This window comes from Phyllopteryx taeniolatus, chromosome 23 (assembly GCF_024500385.1).
Source record: "Phyllopteryx taeniolatus isolate TA_2022b chromosome 23, UOR_Ptae_1.2, whole genome shotgun sequence".
NCBI classification, from domain to species: domain Eukaryota; kingdom Metazoa; phylum Chordata; class Actinopteri; order Syngnathiformes; family Syngnathidae; genus Phyllopteryx; species Phyllopteryx taeniolatus.
In genome coordinates, this window is record NC_084524.1 from 2,985,416 (window position 1) to 3,006,629 (window position 21,214).

General features: G+C 44.7%; 2 protein-coding genes across 11 annotated transcripts in view; one reads left to right on the forward strand and one right to left on the reverse strand.

The window, feature by feature from the left end:
- pcdh7b (protocadherin 7b) overlaps nucleotides 1–15,370 on the forward strand; it is an 87,704-nt gene extending 72,334 nt beyond the window's left edge. For 2 of the 6 annotated variants that reach the window (XM_061764404.1, XM_061764405.1), the window contains exons 3-4: nucleotides 10,745–10,763; nucleotides 12,066–12,205. In XM_061764404.1, the coding sequence (XP_061620388.1) occupies nucleotides 10,745–10,761 (17 nt within the window). In that variant the 3' untranslated portion in view covers nucleotides 10,762–10,763; nucleotides 12,066–12,205. Of the gene's footprint in view, nucleotides 1–10,744; nucleotides 10,764–12,065 lie in introns of all 6 variants that reach the window. The other 4 variants (XM_061764402.1, XM_061764400.1, XM_061764403.1 and 1 more) reach the window with 3 other exon arrangements.
- LOC133472897 (sex-determining region Y protein-like) overlaps nucleotides 1–21,214 on the reverse strand; it is a 376,487-nt gene that overhangs the window by 256,421 nt on the left and 98,852 nt on the right. The gene's annotated exons all lie outside the window — the stretch shown is intronic.

Consider the following 21,214-nt stretch of genomic DNA (forward strand, 5'->3'; position numbering starts at 1 on the left):
AGAATGCTGACCATTCTGCAGCCAACCAGCCCAAACAAACGTGTCCATTAATATTTGATGCACGCTCAAAAGGCACCTCTCGGAAACCACAAAGCAACAACAAAGAGCGATCGAGGAAATCTTGCAAAACCTGCAGGCTGAACGCCGTGAGGACAGGTCTGGCTTGAAAAGCCTCGTCGCCGGGGAGCGAGCGAGCGAGCGTCTTGATAAGCGTGGCCTAAATAACGTTGGGACCGTCGCGTGGCGGCCGTGAGACTGCCGCCATTTGGTTCTGACTTCTAATCACGCTAATGGAGCTCCTCTGTGCTGCTCCCTCTGCCTGAACACCAAACGCATTGAAAGGAATATTAATATTGACTTTTGTTTTTTTTTTAAATCAGGGGATTTAATTCAGCATTACCTCTTACACACGCTACTGTAACGCTCTCACACTACAGATTTTTTTTCTCACTCATACATACTACTGAAATGTTCTCACAACCCCTGGCATTTTTCCGCTCATATACACTACTGAGACTCTCACACGTTAGCAAAATGCTACATTCCACACAACTGAAATACTCTCATAAACACGACAGCAATGTTCTCACAGACTACTGAAACACTCTCATGCACGCTCCTGAAAAGCTCTCACGCATACGACTGACGTTTTCTCTCACTCCACAACTGAATTGCTATCATACACACTAATGAAAACACTCATGCCCACTGCTGAAACACTCTCACACACTACTGAAACACTCGGGGGCGGGGTCGAACCCGATGCCTGTTAAGAGATCGGCCTTCAGGCGTCTCGCCGCCTCGGGGTTTCCGGAGCCAAATAAGCGCACCGGTATCCGAGAAGAGCGGAGAGGGACCCTTTTAGTATACCCGCCCACCCGTGTATAAAATGATCAATCTCATGAATTTGCCAATAGGGAGTCGTTGGCCGATCAGCAGAGACACAAGCAGATAATGAGAGAAACGGGGGAGGGAGAACACCGCAGTGAAGAGTACATTTTCAAAAGGTATTGAAGTGATATTGAGCGAGCATGAGAGGATGGATTAGGGAAGACAAAAGAGCAGGTGAGCTTTGATAGACAGAACGAGGGAACGTGAACATCAATGTCAGCTTAGATAAGAAAGAGCGAAGTGAAGGAGGGGGAGAAGAGAAATGGACAATGTTTCGGTCTTTTGCCTTTCACGCTACGCATCCCGCATCTGAAAGCCAACGGCGCATTCTGGCTGCAGTGGAGCGAGGTACATGTTTGGTTTTTTTTTTGGGTGTGTTTTTTTTTTTTTGTTTGTCAAGGGTGAGCGAGTCCCGGTAAGGTAGCGACAAGGGAGATTGATTGCGGAGCCTGTCCTCAATTTGAGGTCTGGTACAGGCCGAGGGTGATTTCTACACTACCAGGCAGTGTGGTATGTAAATGTCATAGAAGTCAACGGAGCGAGAGGCTGTCTGTCTCAGTTGGTTTGACAGGACATTGCGGGTCAGGTGCATTTCTCAGCTGTGCCGCTGTCAGCGTGAACACACGCATACTTCTGATGTATGTCAATTGAAGGAGACTCGGCTGCACCTCAGCCAAACCCACATCTACTGAATCAGAGCTAAATGAAAAGGTTCAGTTTGAGACACTCCTCATAAAAAGTCCCCAGTCCCGGAGTAAGGAAAAGTCAGGGTTGAGTCGGAAGAAATAGATTGTTCCAAGGTACTGGTTACACCTTCAACAGGCCAGCGCATGCCTGCATGTTTTTGGAATGTGGAAGAAGGTCAGAGTACCCCACGCAAGCAACTCTACGAACCTCATGAATGTGAGGCTGGCGTGCTAACCACTTGGCCATCGTGCTGCCCACAAGAAAAAGTAGCATGTTGGAAATGTCTATTCTTGACTCAATTACTGTTTGGTCAAGGTTCTACGACTGCTGTTGTTACCCTTGTTAGTCAGAGGGGAATTGGAGAACAAGGTATCAAAGAGAGAGTGCAAATCTTGAGTTTGGCTAATAATAATAATAATAAATGAAAAAAAGCCCAATCAATCTTTAGATCAGCTTCAATCTTAACGCGTATGCCATGACGTGGAGGTTCTTGCAAAGCTGCATCCCTTGTAAATCGCCGTTGCACACAAAACATTTCATCTTGGCATGCATGTCATCCTACAAATATGATCTTGTTCAGAGAGTCTGAACAAGCAGTGGTTTTGCCTTAACGTGTGGCCTGAAGTGCATTAGCATGTGCGCTAGCTACGGCAATTGTGCTTTGAGCAAACCCAGTTTGTCAGAGGACGGCATCATCCCTGAGACATTGCATGTTCCCCAGAGGACTCTGTGAAGCGGGTGATATTGAGGAGGGCTGAGCATTATTAAATTCCCAAGCATATTACCAACTCTCTGTCGCATCGCTCAAACGCTGGTTGATTATGTTTCGTTCTCTCTCTTAATTTGGTTGCACATTTGACTGGAGCTCAAAGAGTAATTTTTCATATTCCCTTTTTGAGAAGACAAAGGATTTCTCAGATGTTGCGCTGCATTTTTTATATGGCACACTCACTCATCGTTTGGCTCTTGCAGTATTTTAGATTGACTTTCAAATGTGGATCATGTCTTGCAGAAATTACAAAAAAGGAGCAGTTGAGTCAGCAAGTGTTGTGGTGGTGATATTCATGAGGATTAGCGGTTTACTCGTTTGGGGGCTGACGCTTTGTCAATGGACTTTACAGTTGGCGTGGGCTTTTTGAATGTATGTTTGTGTCTCTAAAGCTGGATACACACACTGAGTTTTGACATCTTAATCCATTTTGAAAACATGACACAAATCGGCATTTGTGCTGACCTGTAAAAAAGATTTGAACAGAACCCAGGATTTGTGGTGCAACCGCCTGTCTCGGTTGGTTGAGCTGAGATGGAGAGTAGAAGGAAGATAGAGAAATTAGGGCAGAGGGGTTCAGTGACTAAGGGGAAGGATGAGAGAACAATGGGCACAACAGCCGTAACTACATAGCGGTTGCAAACTCGTCTTTCCTTTTTGATTATGGTGAATGCCACTCACTAACACTCAACACAACCAGAGCTCCCTGATTGGCTATCTTTCATTTCACGTCACAATCATGGAGTTGCGCACAAGTTAAGATTTGCCATCGTTGATATTGAACATGCTTAAAACGTAAGATTTTCGGGAAATAAATCACTTCAAACAAACCCCATACCACAGGAGAATCTTTTACACATCGGACAATCGGGCCTTTGCTGACTTTGATTGCAAGGAAGGGAAAATGTTCCAATCTGTCCTGACTGTCGGTATGTGTGTTCTTCGCTTAAGTAGAAACCCATGTGTTATAGAAAGTAAAGTTTAGTGTGGATGCACAAGACTGACTGACTGACTGATGCAATGCACACACTCAAACTTGAATTGTACCACCATCTACGAACTGTAACAACCTCACTCCTGTCCCTTATACTTGCCAGCAGAGAACTAAGAACTTCACTGCCAGACTACGTGTGAGTGTGTGTGTGTGTGTGTGTGTGTGTGTGTGTGTGCATATAGCATGCCAAGACCACTTGATGAAAATTTGATGCACCCCGTTTTTTAAACTGGAATCGCACGGATGCAATGTTTGGGGGGGGAACCTACAGTGCCACGCAATCTCGGGGATTCCAAATAACTAGCCCAGTTGGGCTTCACAATTTCGACTGAGGGTATAAAGCCTAGAGCTTTAACATGCTCATCTGCACCTCTTCATCTGGCAGATATTTGGAGAAAACAGTTGGACTTCTGGCACCCGGTCGTCGGTCTAAGGGTAATAAATATTTCCCACAACCCAGAAGCATTTGAATCAAAGATGGTGGGGGGAAAAAAAATAGGTAGACATGGGGAAAAAAGGAGAAATCAATTGGTCAAGAGCTATGCTAAAAAGGGGCCATGGTGGGGTGTGGGGGATAAATAATGGAGCAGGCTTTCTGCACTTCCTAGTCGGACGACGAAAGACACTGTGTAGCTATGTGACATGCTTAATTCATATCAGTTCTCATATTTCACATAAAATAAGGTATGAGTGGGAGCATCACCATGTCCACTTTTGAACAGTCGTGCTCTCAACAATGCCAAATCAAGGAATATTATTTACTTTCCACCTGAGCACAGCTTAAACACCCATGATAAGAATCTCTTTCTTCCAAACAATCTCCCAAGCCCCTTTTTGTTGTTTCAATAGGGGATCCGCTCAATTTGAATTGACTGGTTTTGTCAGTGGGAATCAGCTTGGGGAAAGAAAGGAAGGGAGGGGGGTGGGGGGACGACCGCAGGGCAGCTGCCGCTTTGATCTCACAGACAGACGGTGTGAAAAATACATTTCAGAAAGGATATTCGCCCGTGATGGGCCCACCAGAGTGACAAATTGGGCCCCCAGTGCTTTCAATAATACACCGTGTATGGCTCTGGCATCAGTTTGATATTGCCTGGATAACCTGCCTGGCGAGCGAGGGCCTGTGGTCTGAATGAGGAGTATATTCAGCATATGTAGCAAAAGTACTTACACTCTGGTTTTTAGGCTGGCACAAGACAACACATTTGCGAGGAACTGAAAACATCAAATAATTCTCGACTAAATCCATGGATGGGCTCTGTTACGTCATTGTCACTCACGTCAATCTGTGTCACTGCGGTCCCTATTTTTTTTTTGCCTTACAAGACCACAAGATCTCAATCTATCAAGGTCTCAACCGCTGTTGACTATTTTCATCCAACAGCCACAGATGTTAAAAAAGTAACAAGCCTGATTTGACAGAGCAAGGTGTTGAAAGCACAGATATCTGTTTTCAAATATAGTGAAGTACTCAAGTAAATACCGAAAACAAACGGAAAAATACACATTACTTTCCACCACTGATATTCAGGTATCACAAGAATTGAACTGAGAAATAAAGGTACAAACAGACGGAATGGTGAGGACTAACCAGAAACCCAGATTATAGCGGAGGACCCTCTACCTCCCATCTCCAGTGGATTAAAAAATGGAGTTGATTCATCGTTACGTCGCAGGTTTCAAAGACACCGAGTGAACAGGGAAGCTGACAGCTCTGCGGGAAATCTAATGCAGCATTCCTTGAGGGGACAAACTGCGGCCTATGTAGCCATAGTCCAGGACACCTTGGCGTTATCAGGCTGTATCACTCAGCGAGCTAGAAAGGCTGGATAATGTTTTAAGGCTCTTGAGAAATCAAAGATCCCGATTTCCACAGAGTGCAATTTTAGGATGGGCCCGGTGTAACGCTGATATTTGACATGTTTTCAACCACAAGACTGCAACTTAAACTGATGAGCAGATGACTTTGGAGGTACCCCAGGAAGCTTTCACGCTCTTTCCCGGAAGCCTTCGTTCGGCAGAATGTTTTAAACAACAAGGGCATCCTGGACAGACTCAAGGATACATTAAAGATGAACCTATTTGCTGACTGACACATCCTTTTAGCGCTTTCATCAGCGCAAAGCCGACTGATGCGGTTTATTTTCAACTTTCTCAGTTGGCGTCAGTCCTTGAGGGAGCCTGTGTGATCATTTTTTAGGTTACCCGGGGCAAGTGTCATCTCATTACAATATCAGAACCGACGAGCCTTTTGAGCACAAATAAACGGCGCGGAAAACAAAAGAACCGATCTTCACGAGCTGATTTTTCACGCCAAAAACAATTTGGGGTTTGACCGCAAAAGTTTATCAGCACCTATGCGCCATTTGCCCCGCCCGTGGTTGACAGCTTTGTCATAAAGAATTAATGTCTTTATGAATTTAACTCATCAACACAGCACTCATCATTGCTCCTTAGTTATAGAAGCATATTTCATACAATGCTTATGGGGCTAACTCATTTATGTTAACCATATCAGATGTCACACATCACATTCCCCCCCCCCCCACCCCCCCATGACCCATAGTCACAGTCATTGATTTAGATGGTTTCTACCACAACACTTGTTGAAAACACAATTGGTCTCGAGTTCATTTTCAAGGGACTATTTATAAAGAAATTATATTTTGAGAAATAACCATTTGGCGGTGTAAAAGTGGCTATTGTAGGAGAGAAGCTGGGCGAGGTTGATAAGAGAAGCAATGACGTTCTTTTCTGAAGAGAGCAGTTTCGGGTTGTAATCTGCACAAACCCGCACGTATACACACACACACACACACACACCAACTCAAGAGTAGCGCAGCAAGCCCTACCATTTTCTAAACACCCACCGCCCCTCCATGCGTATTGTGTTTGTCTTCTCAAATGAAATGGTGTCTTATTTTCTGTGGCTGGCGAAAAACAACGCACTCACATTGCAAGGTTCATTTGACATCTTGAACCAAGGACGAAGGTTCGCTAATGCTAATCTCTAAGAGGCTTCTGCATGGAAAAATTGTTTCAGGAAAAAACAAGAGGTATTTGATCATCCCTCTGGTTCTGGCACCTTCTCATTTCCATTTTTCCTTTGCCCCTGGTCCCGCACATCTCGAGGTACGACATGGGATCCAGATGATTTTCAAAGAGGGGTACATACATACTGAAAATCGGGCCAAATTTGAGTATTTTTTGTCCCTTGCGATCAAAGTCAACAAAGGCCCGATTATCAGCTGTCTGAAAGATTATCCTGACCGATTTATCCATTGATGTGAGGGGTGTGAAGCGAAGAGAAGATTTTTCCTCCACGATCTTCTCGGAAAATGTCCAGGGCTAACAATCGCAAACGTTAAACCCTGTTCAGTAGTTACGATCATAAATCCTCAGGAATTTGCAACCGCAATGGAGTTACCAGATTTCGATTTCTCCTTCGATTTCTCCTTAGCCTACCGCTCTTTCTTCTTTGTTGTATTTGCCAGCAGTCTGCAGGCCTTGTGGCACCTTGCTGCCTCTAACAGGTCAGTCTTGGTACTACGACAGCCATTGTCGCATGTGTGGTGTGTCATCTCTTGCACACCACACACTAAAAGAGCAGGAAGTATACGCGCTTGTTTCCCATCGTGTGTGAGGTCTTGGGACAAGCTGTTCAAATTCGGTACGCTTTAGTTGCCCCTGGCAGGGAGCAGGACAGCATTCCTGCAACAAGTCGGCAATAGACAACAATGTACCAAATTCACGTTAATGCAGTCAAATTAATGCCGTTGCTCGGGATGCGCTTTCAAAAAGGTCACCACTCTCCGGGACTCTTTTTTTGTTTTGTTTTTGTCCTCGTCTCCCCGCAGCGCCGTTGCGTTCCCGCCGCTCGTCTGCCGTCACACCATTAATTGTCTGGCAATCGTCTCTTTGTGGCGGGCAAGACAAATATCGCTCTTTTTACGTGGATTGTCTGAACTCGCCAAACACAGTTATTAATTTAGCAACCAATTTTTTCCCCTGTCTCCCTCAACTTATTGTCGCCCCTTGGCCATTCTTTTCACTGGCCCCGTTTCCCAGGCTTCCTTTGTACCCCGCGGGGGGGCTATCTTACGTACGCCTGTCTCATCTTTGATGATGTGGGCCCTGCGCCACCGGGAGCTTTGGAAAGGGAGAGCGCCACGCACAGTGGAGATCCGCGCCACGGCCATCATCAGTCGCCAAGATCCACCCAATTAACCCTCAAGGCTCTATGCTAGCCATTTGTGTCCACCTCGCCTCCTTTTTTGGAACAATATTAGCTGTTAAACTGAGGATTTTGTCTAATTTTGTCCTTTCTAACTCCTTAAATATGTCAAGGATATACTGGTTACATCAAATTTGACCTTTTGGCCAAGTCGTGGCCATGAAAGCTACTTTGTTTTATTATTATTTCCTGCATTGAATCGTACAATTTGGGTAAAATTCTACTTAACTACAGAGCGCGCGTTCTTTTTCCACCTGTGAAAGGGACAAAGGAGGAGGTTTATCTGAATCGCTTCTGTCGCCCGTCTCTTGCTATCACTCGTGAAGCGCTCCGATTTGTGGCAGTTGGTTTTTGCGGGGTAAATATTTCATTCCGCTCTCCTCGGCGGCTTGGAGTAATCGGTACGACACGAGGCAATGTACGCTGTCATCTCGGCACTGATTGCTCCGCTGCGGCAAATAGATCCATCTGAACACGAAGGCCTTTGATGAGGGGTTTGAGGCAATCGCGAGCCCATTTCTCAAGCTTTGTTCTCACCAAGGCCTCCTCTTGTAGGTTTTCCACTTAACTCAGCCCCTTTTTTTACTCTTTGCCCTCAAATCCGAATCATGTGGAGGCGTGTAAATTACATTTGTGGGTTAAAGTGTTTACGAGCTTTCTTGGGAATCGGGCGGAGTTGTAGTAAATCGAATTATGTGGCCCAAAAAGACAGGATTTCGTTGTAGTTCACTTTCTGTTTTTTTTCTATTTGTGGGTCGTTATTCACAAGTTTACCTATTTGCTCTTTAAATTTTTAAATGGGCCAAATTCCCAACAGGTGTGTGATCCATGAACGGGCCAATAATTTTGATTCAATTCCAATAGTGAAACCAAGTATTCTTCACAATGCAGTTCACATTATGACAACATTAGACCAAGACGACGCCTAACAATTGCAGAGATACACAGAGACTGTGTCACAGAAAGGCATAGACGTGGACCTCCTTGGAAATGTAATGGTCAATCCATGGCTCAAACACCTGTTGCGAATTTCCCCTTTCAGCTTCTCGTTGGAGAAGATCAAGAGATGTGCAAAATGTCCTGAAAGACTGAAGAGTCTTAGCCGCATGTGCATGTACAAACCTCAAACTGTCTACTATGAGCAAAGGGATTGATAAGATCATGTATGAGAACACGTTGAAGAACACGCCAGGATTTATTCGACGCACAGTGCGATCTCTTGTCAAAGTCAGACCTCCTCAAATCCCGTCTCCTCCAACTCTCCTTTTTCCGCTGCTCTCTTTTGGCAGCGTGTTTGGCCTATGACGGCCCAGAGGCAGCCATGCTGTCTTCTTCGCTCAATCTGCTGCTTTGCCTCTCCCAGGCCCTGACCCCCGCTGTACTCAGAGCATTGTCACTCTCCTTTAATTCTCCTTCCCTCTGTCCTTGCAATGTCGCCCTGTTTCTTGTGTACCCCTAACTGACGGCCGACGGACTGCAATTAAAGACGCTCACCACGGGCAAAGGTTTCTGCGGCTTGATTCAATCAGTTGCTGACAGTTTTTGCTTTCAGTGCAGCCAAAAGAATGCAAAACTGGGCACTCTCATGACTAACAATGGTTTACACCGATCGCTCCTCCACCCACCGTCGCAGCCCCTCACGGTTCCTCCTTTCTGAACTGAAGGACAAATGCTCTGTATTGTAGGCCATTATGAATTTACCGCCTCCTCTCGGCTGAAAGCACTTCGCCCCCGAGCGATGGAGATAGTCTCTGGCTAGCAAACAAGGCCTGCGCCCGAGGGGTAAAACCTGCAATCCTTTGCTCGGCTTTTTAGTGGTGCAGTGAGGTTTGTGACCTCACTCGCATTGCGTTGTACAGCAGTTGATTGTGCACGTGACAAAAGAGCACTTTGTGCGCTGTGAGCCCTCTCAGGGCTTTTCTTTGATATTGTTTGCCATGTCCTGATTATTAAATGCGTTCCTAATGGAAGAGACTTTGGAAACCCACTTCAAATTCTAAATAGGGACAGGGGGTCCTCGGTTTACCCAGTTCCCGACATATGATCCCGAGTTATGAATGGCGTGTGAAGAACTAGTGCAGTGGCGTAAGAATACATTGACAGGCGGCACAAAAAGGCATATTTTCTTTATGGCCTAGAAAGTGTTTTTCATCGAAATATTTACTGCAGGTATGACTAACACTTTGTTCGCGTAGGTTCGTGGCTAGGCTACTTCGGTGCGTTGCGACTTATTTACAAATTTGGGTTAGGTCTCCCTCCACCCGTCCTCCGTTATTTGCTGTAAAACTTACCATATGGGCCATAAAAGCATTGCTTGGTGCCAAGGAACTACATTGAGGATAGTTGAAGAGCCCCAGTTTGACAAAAGTAGTGCTTTGCTGCCATCCTGTGGCATCTCTAGGCAATTATAAACCTTTTAGTGGGGGGTCAATTACTGGTGGATTGTAATTTTTCGCAGCAATGCTCAGACCCGATCCCCTGTGAAGAGCAACACATTTTTGGAAGTTGTATTTATTTCATTTTTTTAAGGCTTACAAATTCTTGCGAAGTTAGTGGCATATATTCATCTCAAGCAAAAAGCATGTTCACCTTAGTTGGCCCGAGGAATCAATTGGACGAGCAATCAGTCGCAGGGGCACTGAGGTCTGGAGAGTACCCGCCGCCTTCCTTGCATTGTGGGTGGAAGGGTGGCTTGAAACGGTCGTGGGTTGAAATGAGCAGAACAATCAGTGTCCGCTTGTCTCCGGGATGGCTGCCTTTGTGATGCCACGCAACCGTCCACCATGTCATCACATTACATATATCGATTTTTTTTGCAACTTCTTTCGTCTTTACTTTCGCTCGCTCGGCTACTTAGAATCCTGCGCCGGATCTGCTAATGATAAAAGCGATTGGATTTTTGGGGTTTGACGAGCAATGTTTGGTCAATCCTTTGACGCGGGTCATTTGTGACTCGATTCCATCAGAAACGGATTCTGAGTAACGGAATGGCACTCTTTAACAGTAACATAAGACTACCTACCGCTCATTCTTTACCTCTCCCGTTTCAAGTCATGTGTCTTCTGCAGAGCTTGGATATCCATTCCTGCTATATAAATGCAGTACTTGTGTCGCTGTGTGAAAAACAGAACTAGTGATTTCTGTTCTGTATTCTTTCTTTCTTTTACAGGAGAAAAAGAGCATTAAAAGTAAGCCACCATACCAACTTTTGTTTTGGGCAAAGGCATGCTTTTGGCTTGGTTTGCACACCCCGTCGTTACTTGATTTTGATTTCCCATGCATCCTTCCATGAGCAAAATACATCAAACATTTCAAACAAACACTTGTTCGTGTATGACTTGGCCACTCGGCCAGCGATGTGTCGCAGACGAATACCTTCCCGCTTTATTTTTTGTTGTCAGTGACACCGGGAAGTCTTCAATTGTCTCATAATACAATAGTTAATCTTAAGGCCATCGCTAAGCCGGGTAATTGGTTAAAACCCTAATTAATGGATTAAAGAGAATACCGGGACGTTTGAGCCACACAAATCTGTAAAGCTACTTAGATCAAGACGGGATTGCCAGCTGTCAATCACCAGATAAGGAAAGAGGGTGCGCCGGTGTCTCAAAAACACACTCGCACACTGCAGCACAACTGGGCCAACATAACTCAAACTCAAATTGATGTCGTCAGTGGTTCATTGTTCCTCTTCGCCGCCTCAGCACAAACACGTTTTGAAGCATGACATGATTTCAAACCCTTATTCACGCCACCGTTCTTTAGTTGGAGGCTGCCGTCCAAGCCGGCGGAGTTGTCTCGTTTTTCATTGTTGTGTTCTGTTACAGTTGCTGTGATGGCATATGCATGCAAACAAAACATTGCTTTTATTTATGGGAGCTTAGTGGTACAATCACAAGCGGAATAAATAAAAGAAGCCAGTACCAAGCCTCACAGATTGCATTTACAGTAGGTTAGTCGGGGCTGCATAATTTCCATAATTTTTTTAGGCCAACACTAATGTGTTGAAAGTTGACTAGTCGCTAATCACGTCAGATATTTTTTCAGTCTTTACAAAAATCGACTGGTTCTGCCACACAACTGAAATGAAATAAGATGACAAATTTCATTCAGCGCACTTGGCACTGCAAGAGATCCACGTTAATGCAACAAATGTGATTAGCGACTAGTCGACAAATCGACTAGTCTAAAACTTTTTACACCAAGTAACAACTCACGAGGGAGTCGTTTCATTTGCAAACAAACTATGCACAGTTTGAACATTTAATTCAGTGATTCTTTCGTGTACTACACAGAGAATCACTGGACTAGTCCGTACAACCCCCTACCATAAACATCAAGCCATATTCTCGCATTTGCATTCACACTCCGTCAACACTTATCACAATCAAGTGTTAGATATTTACAGTAACCATTCCTCATTGAATAGCCAATGTTGTGGAAAATAAACAAAACGCCCTTACGCCCTTCTGTTCTCGCTTCTCCCCCAGATTCACGGCCATTGCCTGACGTAGCCATGACCGGCAAGTGCACCCGGGAATGCGACGAGTACGGCCACTCGGACTCCTGCTGGATGCCCGTCCGCACGTCGCCCGAACGGCGGCCATCCAAGTCCACCACCAACCCCCAACAACCAAAGCTTTCCACTTTCATGAGCGGCAACAGTAGCAGCAGCAGCAGCAGCAGCAGCAGCCAAGAGCAGCCCGGCAGCCAAGAGACCCTCGCCATGGCCGCCATGGCCAACGGAGACCCCGCCGCCGGCCACATGCTGGGCGACCGCAATCGCAACCTACTTAGTAAGAAGACGGCTTCCTCCTCCTCGTCCTACGAGGCCTTCGGCTCGCCGTCTTATGGCTCACCTCCGTACGGCTCGCCCGGAGGCGCAGAGGAGACGCTGGGCCATCCCACCGAAGAGATCCCGATGGCGCCCACCGGGGAGTACAAGCCCACCTCCTGTGGTACTCTGACCCGACGGGAGGTGTACCTGTGAGCTGACACGACTTCTGGGGTCACAAATTTGCGCGTAGTAGCACACTACTACAAGCTTACGGAACCTTGCTAGTTTAGCCACCGACTTGTACCGACTGAGGTCGGACTAAAACGACTCCAAAGACTTTTACAACAAAAACGTAAAGACAGTGGCCTTTTTTGTTTTTTAAGCGCTACTATTGGGATGCTCTAGCGACACGGTCTGCTGCCGGATAGTCCACCTGTACAATAGGACAACTTATTTTTCACATTAAACACGCACACACACACACACACACACACACACACACACTACATGCATGCATCCACATCCATCACCAAACAGACACCCCTGTTAAAAAAACAAAAAACAAAAAAAAGCATCTTTTTTCTAAAATAGAGGCAAACCTTGCTTCAAAGTATGTCTGGATATGACTGCTTTCTTCTTTTGGAACTGGCCGCAACAATAGACAGGATAATCGGTCGCAATCATTCGGAAGGAGATGTCGGCAAAGACTCAAAGTCAGAAATATGCTGCGCTTACGTCCCTTGCGCCAAGACTCTCGGGCGCGAGCGACACGCACTCCGTAGTGATGAAAAATTGTACAGAAACACTTGGGACTACATTTCTTCTTTTCCCTCCTCCTCGCTTTAAGTCTCGATTATGATTGGTGAGGCCGAGCCCCCCCCCCCCCCCCAGCCTCCCTGCGAAGCGGAACATCTGGGCTGCAGACTTTGCACCGTTGCGGTTGTCACGCCGAGTACCTGATTCATGAATTTAACGAGGCCGATATATTCCTGGTAAGCAAGTGAACGGATATGTACGGGCCAGATGTGCACATGTGTATAGGCTTATACTGTAAGTAGTACAACAGTAGGTTCATGATTGAGTGCTAGTCTAAAAACATTTTTTTTTTTTTTTTTTTAGCTTTTACTTCATCGTGGGACAGACTGAGCAATAAATATCATAATGTAAACATTTACCATCAATCAATCATAATTTTGGGATGTTTTCTTTCATTATTCCCCTCAAGCGTTCAACGGTAACTAACAGTAATGTCGCTCTCCGCAGCCCACGGCATCTTTTTGAGCAGGAATGTAAGAATCAGCTCACGCAAACTGAAAACAATCAAAAAGATACAGATAATTGACTTTACTTTTTATTTCCTGTGTGTTTTATGCCAGACACTGAACTTCAAACATTCCACGTTTTTGGAGTGTTATTGCCAATTGACGGGATTATTGTCCCACTCACACACACACACACAGTGGCTTCTTTCTGTCAGTATAATGAATCAGAAATGCAATGGATTTTTATTTTGTATTTTGATTTTTTTTTGGTGTATGTTAGCAAAGCCCTTTGGGATTGAATGGAGTGGCAATTTCTGCATTCTGGCTCTCTATAGTCTGTAAGTACGACTCGTCAGAAAGACTATACTCAATTGTATACATGAATATTTACTTTTTTACTGCACGCTTTATGGAACTTACTTCGCTTCATGAGAAGGAGCAAGAAAATATCAAACAAAATGTCGAAAAAAAATACCCTGTAACATTGGAATCCACCTTGTCGCTTGCTTACTTTATAACGAATGAAACATTAGCCATGTAGTACAACTTAGTACATTGATTTCTCGTTTGGGTATTTCATATCACACAAACCACTAAATTCTCCCTGCGTTTTGCCAGTGGATTAAATTTACATCACTGTTAACGACAGCTGAAATTGTAGAGATGATCATGAAATTGTACTGTGTATTTTAACTCCCCCCCCCCCCCCCCGCTTTATCTGCTGTCACTTTGTATATCTTCAGTGCTTCTGAACAAAGACAAAAAGAGTGAATGCAAAAATTGCAATTGTGCCTTTTTATACCAATTGGTATGATTCTACGTTGGGACACATTTCCATACGTGCCGTGGAAGACTTCCTGGGGGGGCGGGGGGGGGGATTCGCCAGTCAGATGTCAGTGAGCCAAACTTTTAACTGGGCCTAAATCTCCTGTTAAAATATACGTTCCCAGTGTAGTGCATTACTGAATGATTCCGGGTACGTTCGAAAAGTTGCTTGTTGGTCGTGAGCATAACGATGTCACGGGTTATTTGTCGCGCTCCCCTGATGTAAGTGCGCTCGCTCGGCAATTTATCGGCCGCCGTTCATCTAAAAATACAGCGGCAACGCAATCAATTGAGGTGATTATTATTATGATTCCGGAATTATATGAATCGCCAATCCCATTGATTGGCAACGAGATCATTGAAATGATGATCTCATCGCTTGTATTTGTTCATGCTTGCGTAGGATAAATTGACGAGCGTGCGAGACATCAGACGTCCTTTGCATGAAACAAGCTCTAGGAATGCATAGAAAGGTAGCGTGCTAGTTGGGAGAGGGGGGATGTGCCCCCCCCCCCCCAAAAAAAAAGAACTTGGGAGACATTCAACTTCTCACAGTTGGGGGGAGGGAAGGGGGGCTATAGATGAAAACTGTAAATGCGATGGTTCCACTCCTCTGCTGCCTGAGGTGCGTGCTCAGCCCGAGCCCTCGCGTATCCACAACGTGTAACCAGATTTGTCATATTAACCATTACTATTTGTCCGTGCGACTTGGATGTTGATATAGCAATCGAGGAAACCCGACTTATCATTGTTAAATATGAGTCACTATGCACGCAGCTTAGCTGAACATGGCAACGTGTATTGAACGCAAGTCCACTTCTATTTATGAGATATTTTATGTAAGTTAATTTGCTTTTGTACAGGTTCGTGTAAATAAAGCGCTTGTCATGTTTGTCCCTGCAAAAATTAAAATATAACATGGTAAATCTTCCCCGTGTCCACGCTTCTGTCCATTTCACTTCAGGTACATCCGGCATCAACATTCTGGTGAAAAATGTATTTTAGGTCCCGTCCTGCACGAAAAAGCCTCAAGGAACAATGCCCGAAATGGAACAGGAAGTCGGCCATTTTGGGCGAGTTCCAAAGCTCGTACGTTGACGAACTCCTCCTAGGGAATTCGTCCGAATCCGCGCTAATCGGAAGCATGTTTCCTCAACAGATGGACGATGCCGAATTTTTTTTCCGCCTAAATCATCTAAAACGGGGGGAGCACAGCCTCAAACATTAACATTAACAACAATCCACAATCCAATATGTTATCCACACAGTTTCAAATGGACTGCTTTATAAAAACAGCAACAATATTGAGGAAATATTTATTGTTTACTTGCACTCCTGAACCGAAATTCCTTCAAATAGGTAAAACGCTGAAATTGGAAAACGTCCACCTTAAAGCACGTCATGATGTTGCACGCTCTCAATTTTATGGCGGGCTGTCTTAATAAATTTCCTACACGCAGACCTAATCAAGCGTTCCGCAACTAAGAGACAATTTTGTTATTGGCCAATTTTAATTGTGCGCTTGTAAAGACACAACATCTGAAGAAATCTGCTGTCAGTATGCAAATGTCGCTCATTTCTTCTCTGGAGCGTGAATCACAAGAATAAGCAGCGGGTAGCCTTTTTTTTTATTATTAAAGCAGAGGAGTGGGGGGGGTCAGGGGGGGGCACGATTAAGAAATTAGAATGAATTTGAATGTTATTCATGTTCAGGCAATGAATACATTTTTTTTTAATGACAAACAAGTGACTGAATCAGATAAATACAATTAAAGTGCAGAAATAGCTGGTGGCAGGCATCAGTAATAACAATTGTATCATAAATGGTAATTCAACAAATGTTTCTCTTTCGTGGAAACATTATCATTCCCGCCCCGTCTGGAGAAAGGCCGCATTCTTGACTACAGGTGCTAAGAGTTGAATTTACTTTAATAAGTCAAGGTAACACTATGTGCTTTTGATTTCTGCGTTTTTATACCCACACAGTTTTGCTGAGAAATTATTTATGAGGCCTTTGAGCTTCTCACCGCGCCTTTGTGAACAAATGCAGAGCGCTTATCTTTAATGAGACTTTCCAACTGAAGGGGGCGCCCCATCCGAGAAAAATCCACCCGCATGCGTCTTATTTCCATGGAGACGTTTGATAAATAAAGAGGTACAAATGCGGCATAAAAACAACCATGCTGAGGACCAAACGTGATCCGATCTTCGACGCGGGTCACCTTTTGCAAACCAACAGTAATTCTTCCGTATTGACAGTTTTACTCCCTCCTGGTGGGCGGATTTTTTTTTTAACTTGATCTATGTTTTGGACGGGTAAAGCCACACCGGAGGCAAACCAAAGGACCCGTGAGAGTATCATTTTGTCATTTAATTCCGCTAGTATAGACTTCATATAGCGTTGTATTTGTGCTGATTTCCTTTAGTAGACTGCACATCACCCTATCTGACACAAACATGTGTTCATACATAAACAAATAGACCGCCTCCACAGCGTTCAACTATTGATCCCTCGGAACCACACGGGGCCACCGAATTTGCAAGCCAACATTACACTGCAGGTGACACTTTGCAGATGAATAATTCATCAAAAGGTATTTACATGAGGCGCACAGAGACGGGCCTTAACCTGAAACCTCGGCATGAGGGACGTGGGCGTTTGCTCCGCGGATCAAACCCTTTAGCGAGTGCAATCTGTGGGCTGACTCAACAGGGAGGGGAGCCGCCGCAGTGCCGGCGTCCGCCAATAACGGAATGGAATTGGAAGACACTGGAGCATTTTGATACTTTGATGAAATTCAAAAGTATTGCACACAATGTGAATTTAAAAAAGGTACCTAAATGTATGAAACCCAACGATTAAATGGAAATGTATTGGACTTCAAAGTTAAATACAACTGAACTGTAGTTATCGACCGCTGTCAAAAACATAATAAAATGGGTAACAGGAAAGCAGTAACTGGTATATTTTAGATGCTAGCCGCCTTGTACTTGCGGTGCATTTGTTTTCCGAAATCAAATCATCTGGAGGCCATTCATTTATTCTTTAATTCATCTGACTTTCAAATGATAGTAACGTGTTTTGAGATCAGTGTTGGGAAGGTATAGCTTGGGGTGCCAGCTGCAGGAGGTAAAAGTACAAATAAAAACAATTAACTATTGAGCCTGTATTGTACAGTCACAGGACTGTAATTCTAGCGCATATATGTGTCAAATCTCTTCAATCTGTCGTTTCACCTTCTTTCATCCCGTCATACACTCGAGGGGGGAGGCATATGGTCTCCACGGCCGAGTTGTTGACTTGCTGCTTGGGCGACGTTTCCTGACCCTGCGCGAAAACCTCTGCAGGCTCTCTTAATTCCTCCGCGAGTGAGGAAATGTGTTGCACTCATGAGCCCCTCGCGCGCAAACGCGGGCACACGCTCCGGTTGCATTGTCGCATTGTTTTTTTTTTTGTTTTTACACACATCTGTCATCGGTGTTGGGACGACGACTTTGGAAATGTAGTTGGGTATAATTACAACTTACCCCACTGAAAATGTAATAGTGTGACTATTTCAAATACTTTCTCAAAGTAATACAACTATTTATATTTGATTACATTTTGATGACGTGAAATTTGAATGAATGCATCAACAGGTTGCTTGGATCTTTCCTCGAAAAAGTGGATTGAAACCATAGATCATTTTAGAATTAACCACCTTTATTCTTTACACAAATAATAAACTGATAAAAAAAACGAAATGCAAATATCAAAAATCTTTGTTGCATTATGTGTCCAACATGTGAAAAACCACCATATCATACCATGTTGACCTAATGACAAACGTGCACAATTTACCAGATAAGTAAAGGTTCTGTAAAAAAAAATTCCAAAATTATAAAGATGAAACTGTTCAAAATTATAACTATGTCTAACCTTTTGAAAATCTCAGACAAACTAACAGATTGCGCTTCGAGGTCATATTTGGGGGGGGGGGGGATAGACTACCGCAGATTGGAAAATTGTGCATCCTAAATTGATACTGATCCCCGTAGGATTTTGTGGCCGAATACTGGCGAGCAGCAGTATTTTACGACAACTCTTTCACGGATGCCGGCTTGCTTCACTTCCAGAGAAACGAGTTTATCTGCGGAAGCGACGGCAGTCCGTGCGAGGCCTCCAGCCTGGCATAAGAGATTAGCGTCTGCTCCCGCCGCCGCTGTGCCAATCAGCTCAACGCAGGCGGAGGCCGTGGCAGCCCACCCACGAATTTGCGTGCAAACGCGGGCCAATCGCGACAGTTGCCCACCAACCCCTCGCAAAGGACCGCCACTGATGGCCCGAAACAAGAACGCTGGTGACAGCTCCTCGCGAGTCGACACGGGGGTGAAAACAGACAGACGTGGCCTGGAGGGGGAGAAGGTTCTGGATGCGCTGGACACAAAGTACATGCAACAAATGTCTCTTCCAGTCAACTGCTCGTGGAAGCAGTTACTTCGCAGATTTGTTGTGGGACATTTAAAGGTGCATAACTTAACTATAACTAAATGACGTGTCCTGCGTGTCAAGGAAGTCCATGGAAGAAACTAGCTCTCTGAGACTTTGGAAAGAAGAACTTCAGGACACAATGAACACAAGTCCTGCATCCCAGAAAAATCCAACCAAAGCTCCAGAAAGAAGAAACAGAGCTGTACGCTTCACTGTATTTTGTCCTGATCTTGGAACTGTTATCACAGTGTCTGTCACACAGATTCCAATCCAAACACTATTTCCTCTCCATAAAAAGTGTTTTTTAACAAGTTTGAATGTGTTTAAAGTGAGTGGGAGGAGTGAAACTATCATTTTTAAAATGATATGGTCTCTAATACCACGAATGTTCACTGATTGTGGGTGGCGTTGGAACTTATTACCCGTGATGAATGAGAGTTTACTGCAATAGCTGGAATGGGGGTGAGAGTGATTACTATCAACTCTGGAACATGCATACAAAAGACTATTAGTGCTTGTTGGTATTTGAAATGGCATCAGTAATCATCTCCACAATTACTGACATTCTTACAAAGTAAAGCTAGAGCGGCAGTTTCCGGTTGAATTTTCCCTTTGGACGCATCAGCGTTCTTTTTGGTATTCGGTTCGCACAACATGACGTAGCGTGCAGCAGGCGGAGTCTAAATGTCTGTCTTGGGGCGTAACGCTGGTCAATCTTCTTCCTAGGATGGGAAATATTTCCTCAGGAGCTCTGTAATCTACTCCCGAGTCTCGCTGCGGATGAGACGGACTCCCCCAATGCCACATTCACTCGCTTATCGAGCCTGTATGTGCTCTTTTCCCCCCAGCGTTACACGTTTACGGTACACCAAAGGCATAGCGATGATGGCGGAAATGAAATAGAAGGCGGAGAGGAGCCTCGGCTGACTGTTTGGCTTTCCGGTCTTGTCCCTCTTGTCTTCAGGCATGCCAGGTTGAGCCCGCAATTAAGATTCTGCTCAGCCAGCCTCCTCCTCCAGTGGGGCGAGAATGAGTAAGCCCAGTGGTGATAAATGACCCACATTGCTGTCAATGTCCTTCCTGTATAACCTGGGCATTAATTACACCCTGCTGGGATTGCACTGTCATCAATATCTATCAGTCTCATTTTGTGGCTCACAGGAATTAGAATAGTACTTTTATGTGCAGAAAGCCATTGAAACGAGTCTGCTCCTCTCAACCAGATTTCTGGCAAAGTACCAAGACTGACCTGTGAGAGGCAGCATGGTGCAACAGGGCACCCAGAATACAAAGAAGAAAAAAAAGACTCGGAGTCAAAGAAATGAAAAAAGCCGGGCTAATTGTTACTGTATATTATCTGGTCACGCCACTATGGTTGCAAGCGCTTCCTGATTCCTGACAATTCAGAGTCGACCACACACATCCAAATTTGCGATTGTAAATATGAAACCGGTTTAGCATCCACGATTGTCGGCCCCGGTCATTTTCAGAGCAGATCGGAGAGAGGTCAAATCCCTCAACACACCTCACACCACAAGATAATCACCTCGGATAATCTTTTGGTAACGTCTAAGAATATGGCCGAGCTAGCTTTAATTGCAAGGGTGGGAGATTGCTTAAATATTGCCTGAATGTTTGTATTTGTGTACCAAGCTTTTGCCACTAAAACACAACAAAGACCACGCACAATAAAGCCATGCTGGTGTACTGTTTCTCAACTTTCCAAGTCATTATCTCTCAAACTTCCAGAAATCTTATCAAATTGAGCCGAGACAGTCTGTCACTGCCAAGCTTAAAAAAAATAAAAATAAAAAGTCCAAAAACAGACTCCCAATCTGTCAATCAAAACATACAGGAGAGAAATGTCAGGGTGGAGAAAATCTGCAATCTGTATATTTCCGGAAAGATGAGCCGATATGATGCTTCAAGCTAATACGAGTGGCTCAGCCTACAGGGGGCTTTTTACTTTAATGGTTTTGACTCGAATGGAACAAATCAAACATGACTGGGGACCACTTCATTGCGAATACGACCTTTTCTTCTTCGTGTTTACTGGCATTTCAAAATCTAAATGTAAAACGCTCCCAACAACAACAAACTTGCTGCTCGCACCAAATCCAGTGCAAGCTGACCTTCAGACAAGAGTGCCTATTCACCACTGGACGTACAGTAGCAGCGAGAAGGTGACAAGAGTCCAACTAAGGAAAGTGACTTTGGCTTCAGACCATCTGGCCTGCCACTGAACCTGCTCCTTTACGTCCATCCAAACGTCCCGGGCGCAACTCTCGCTTCCCGCCATTGATC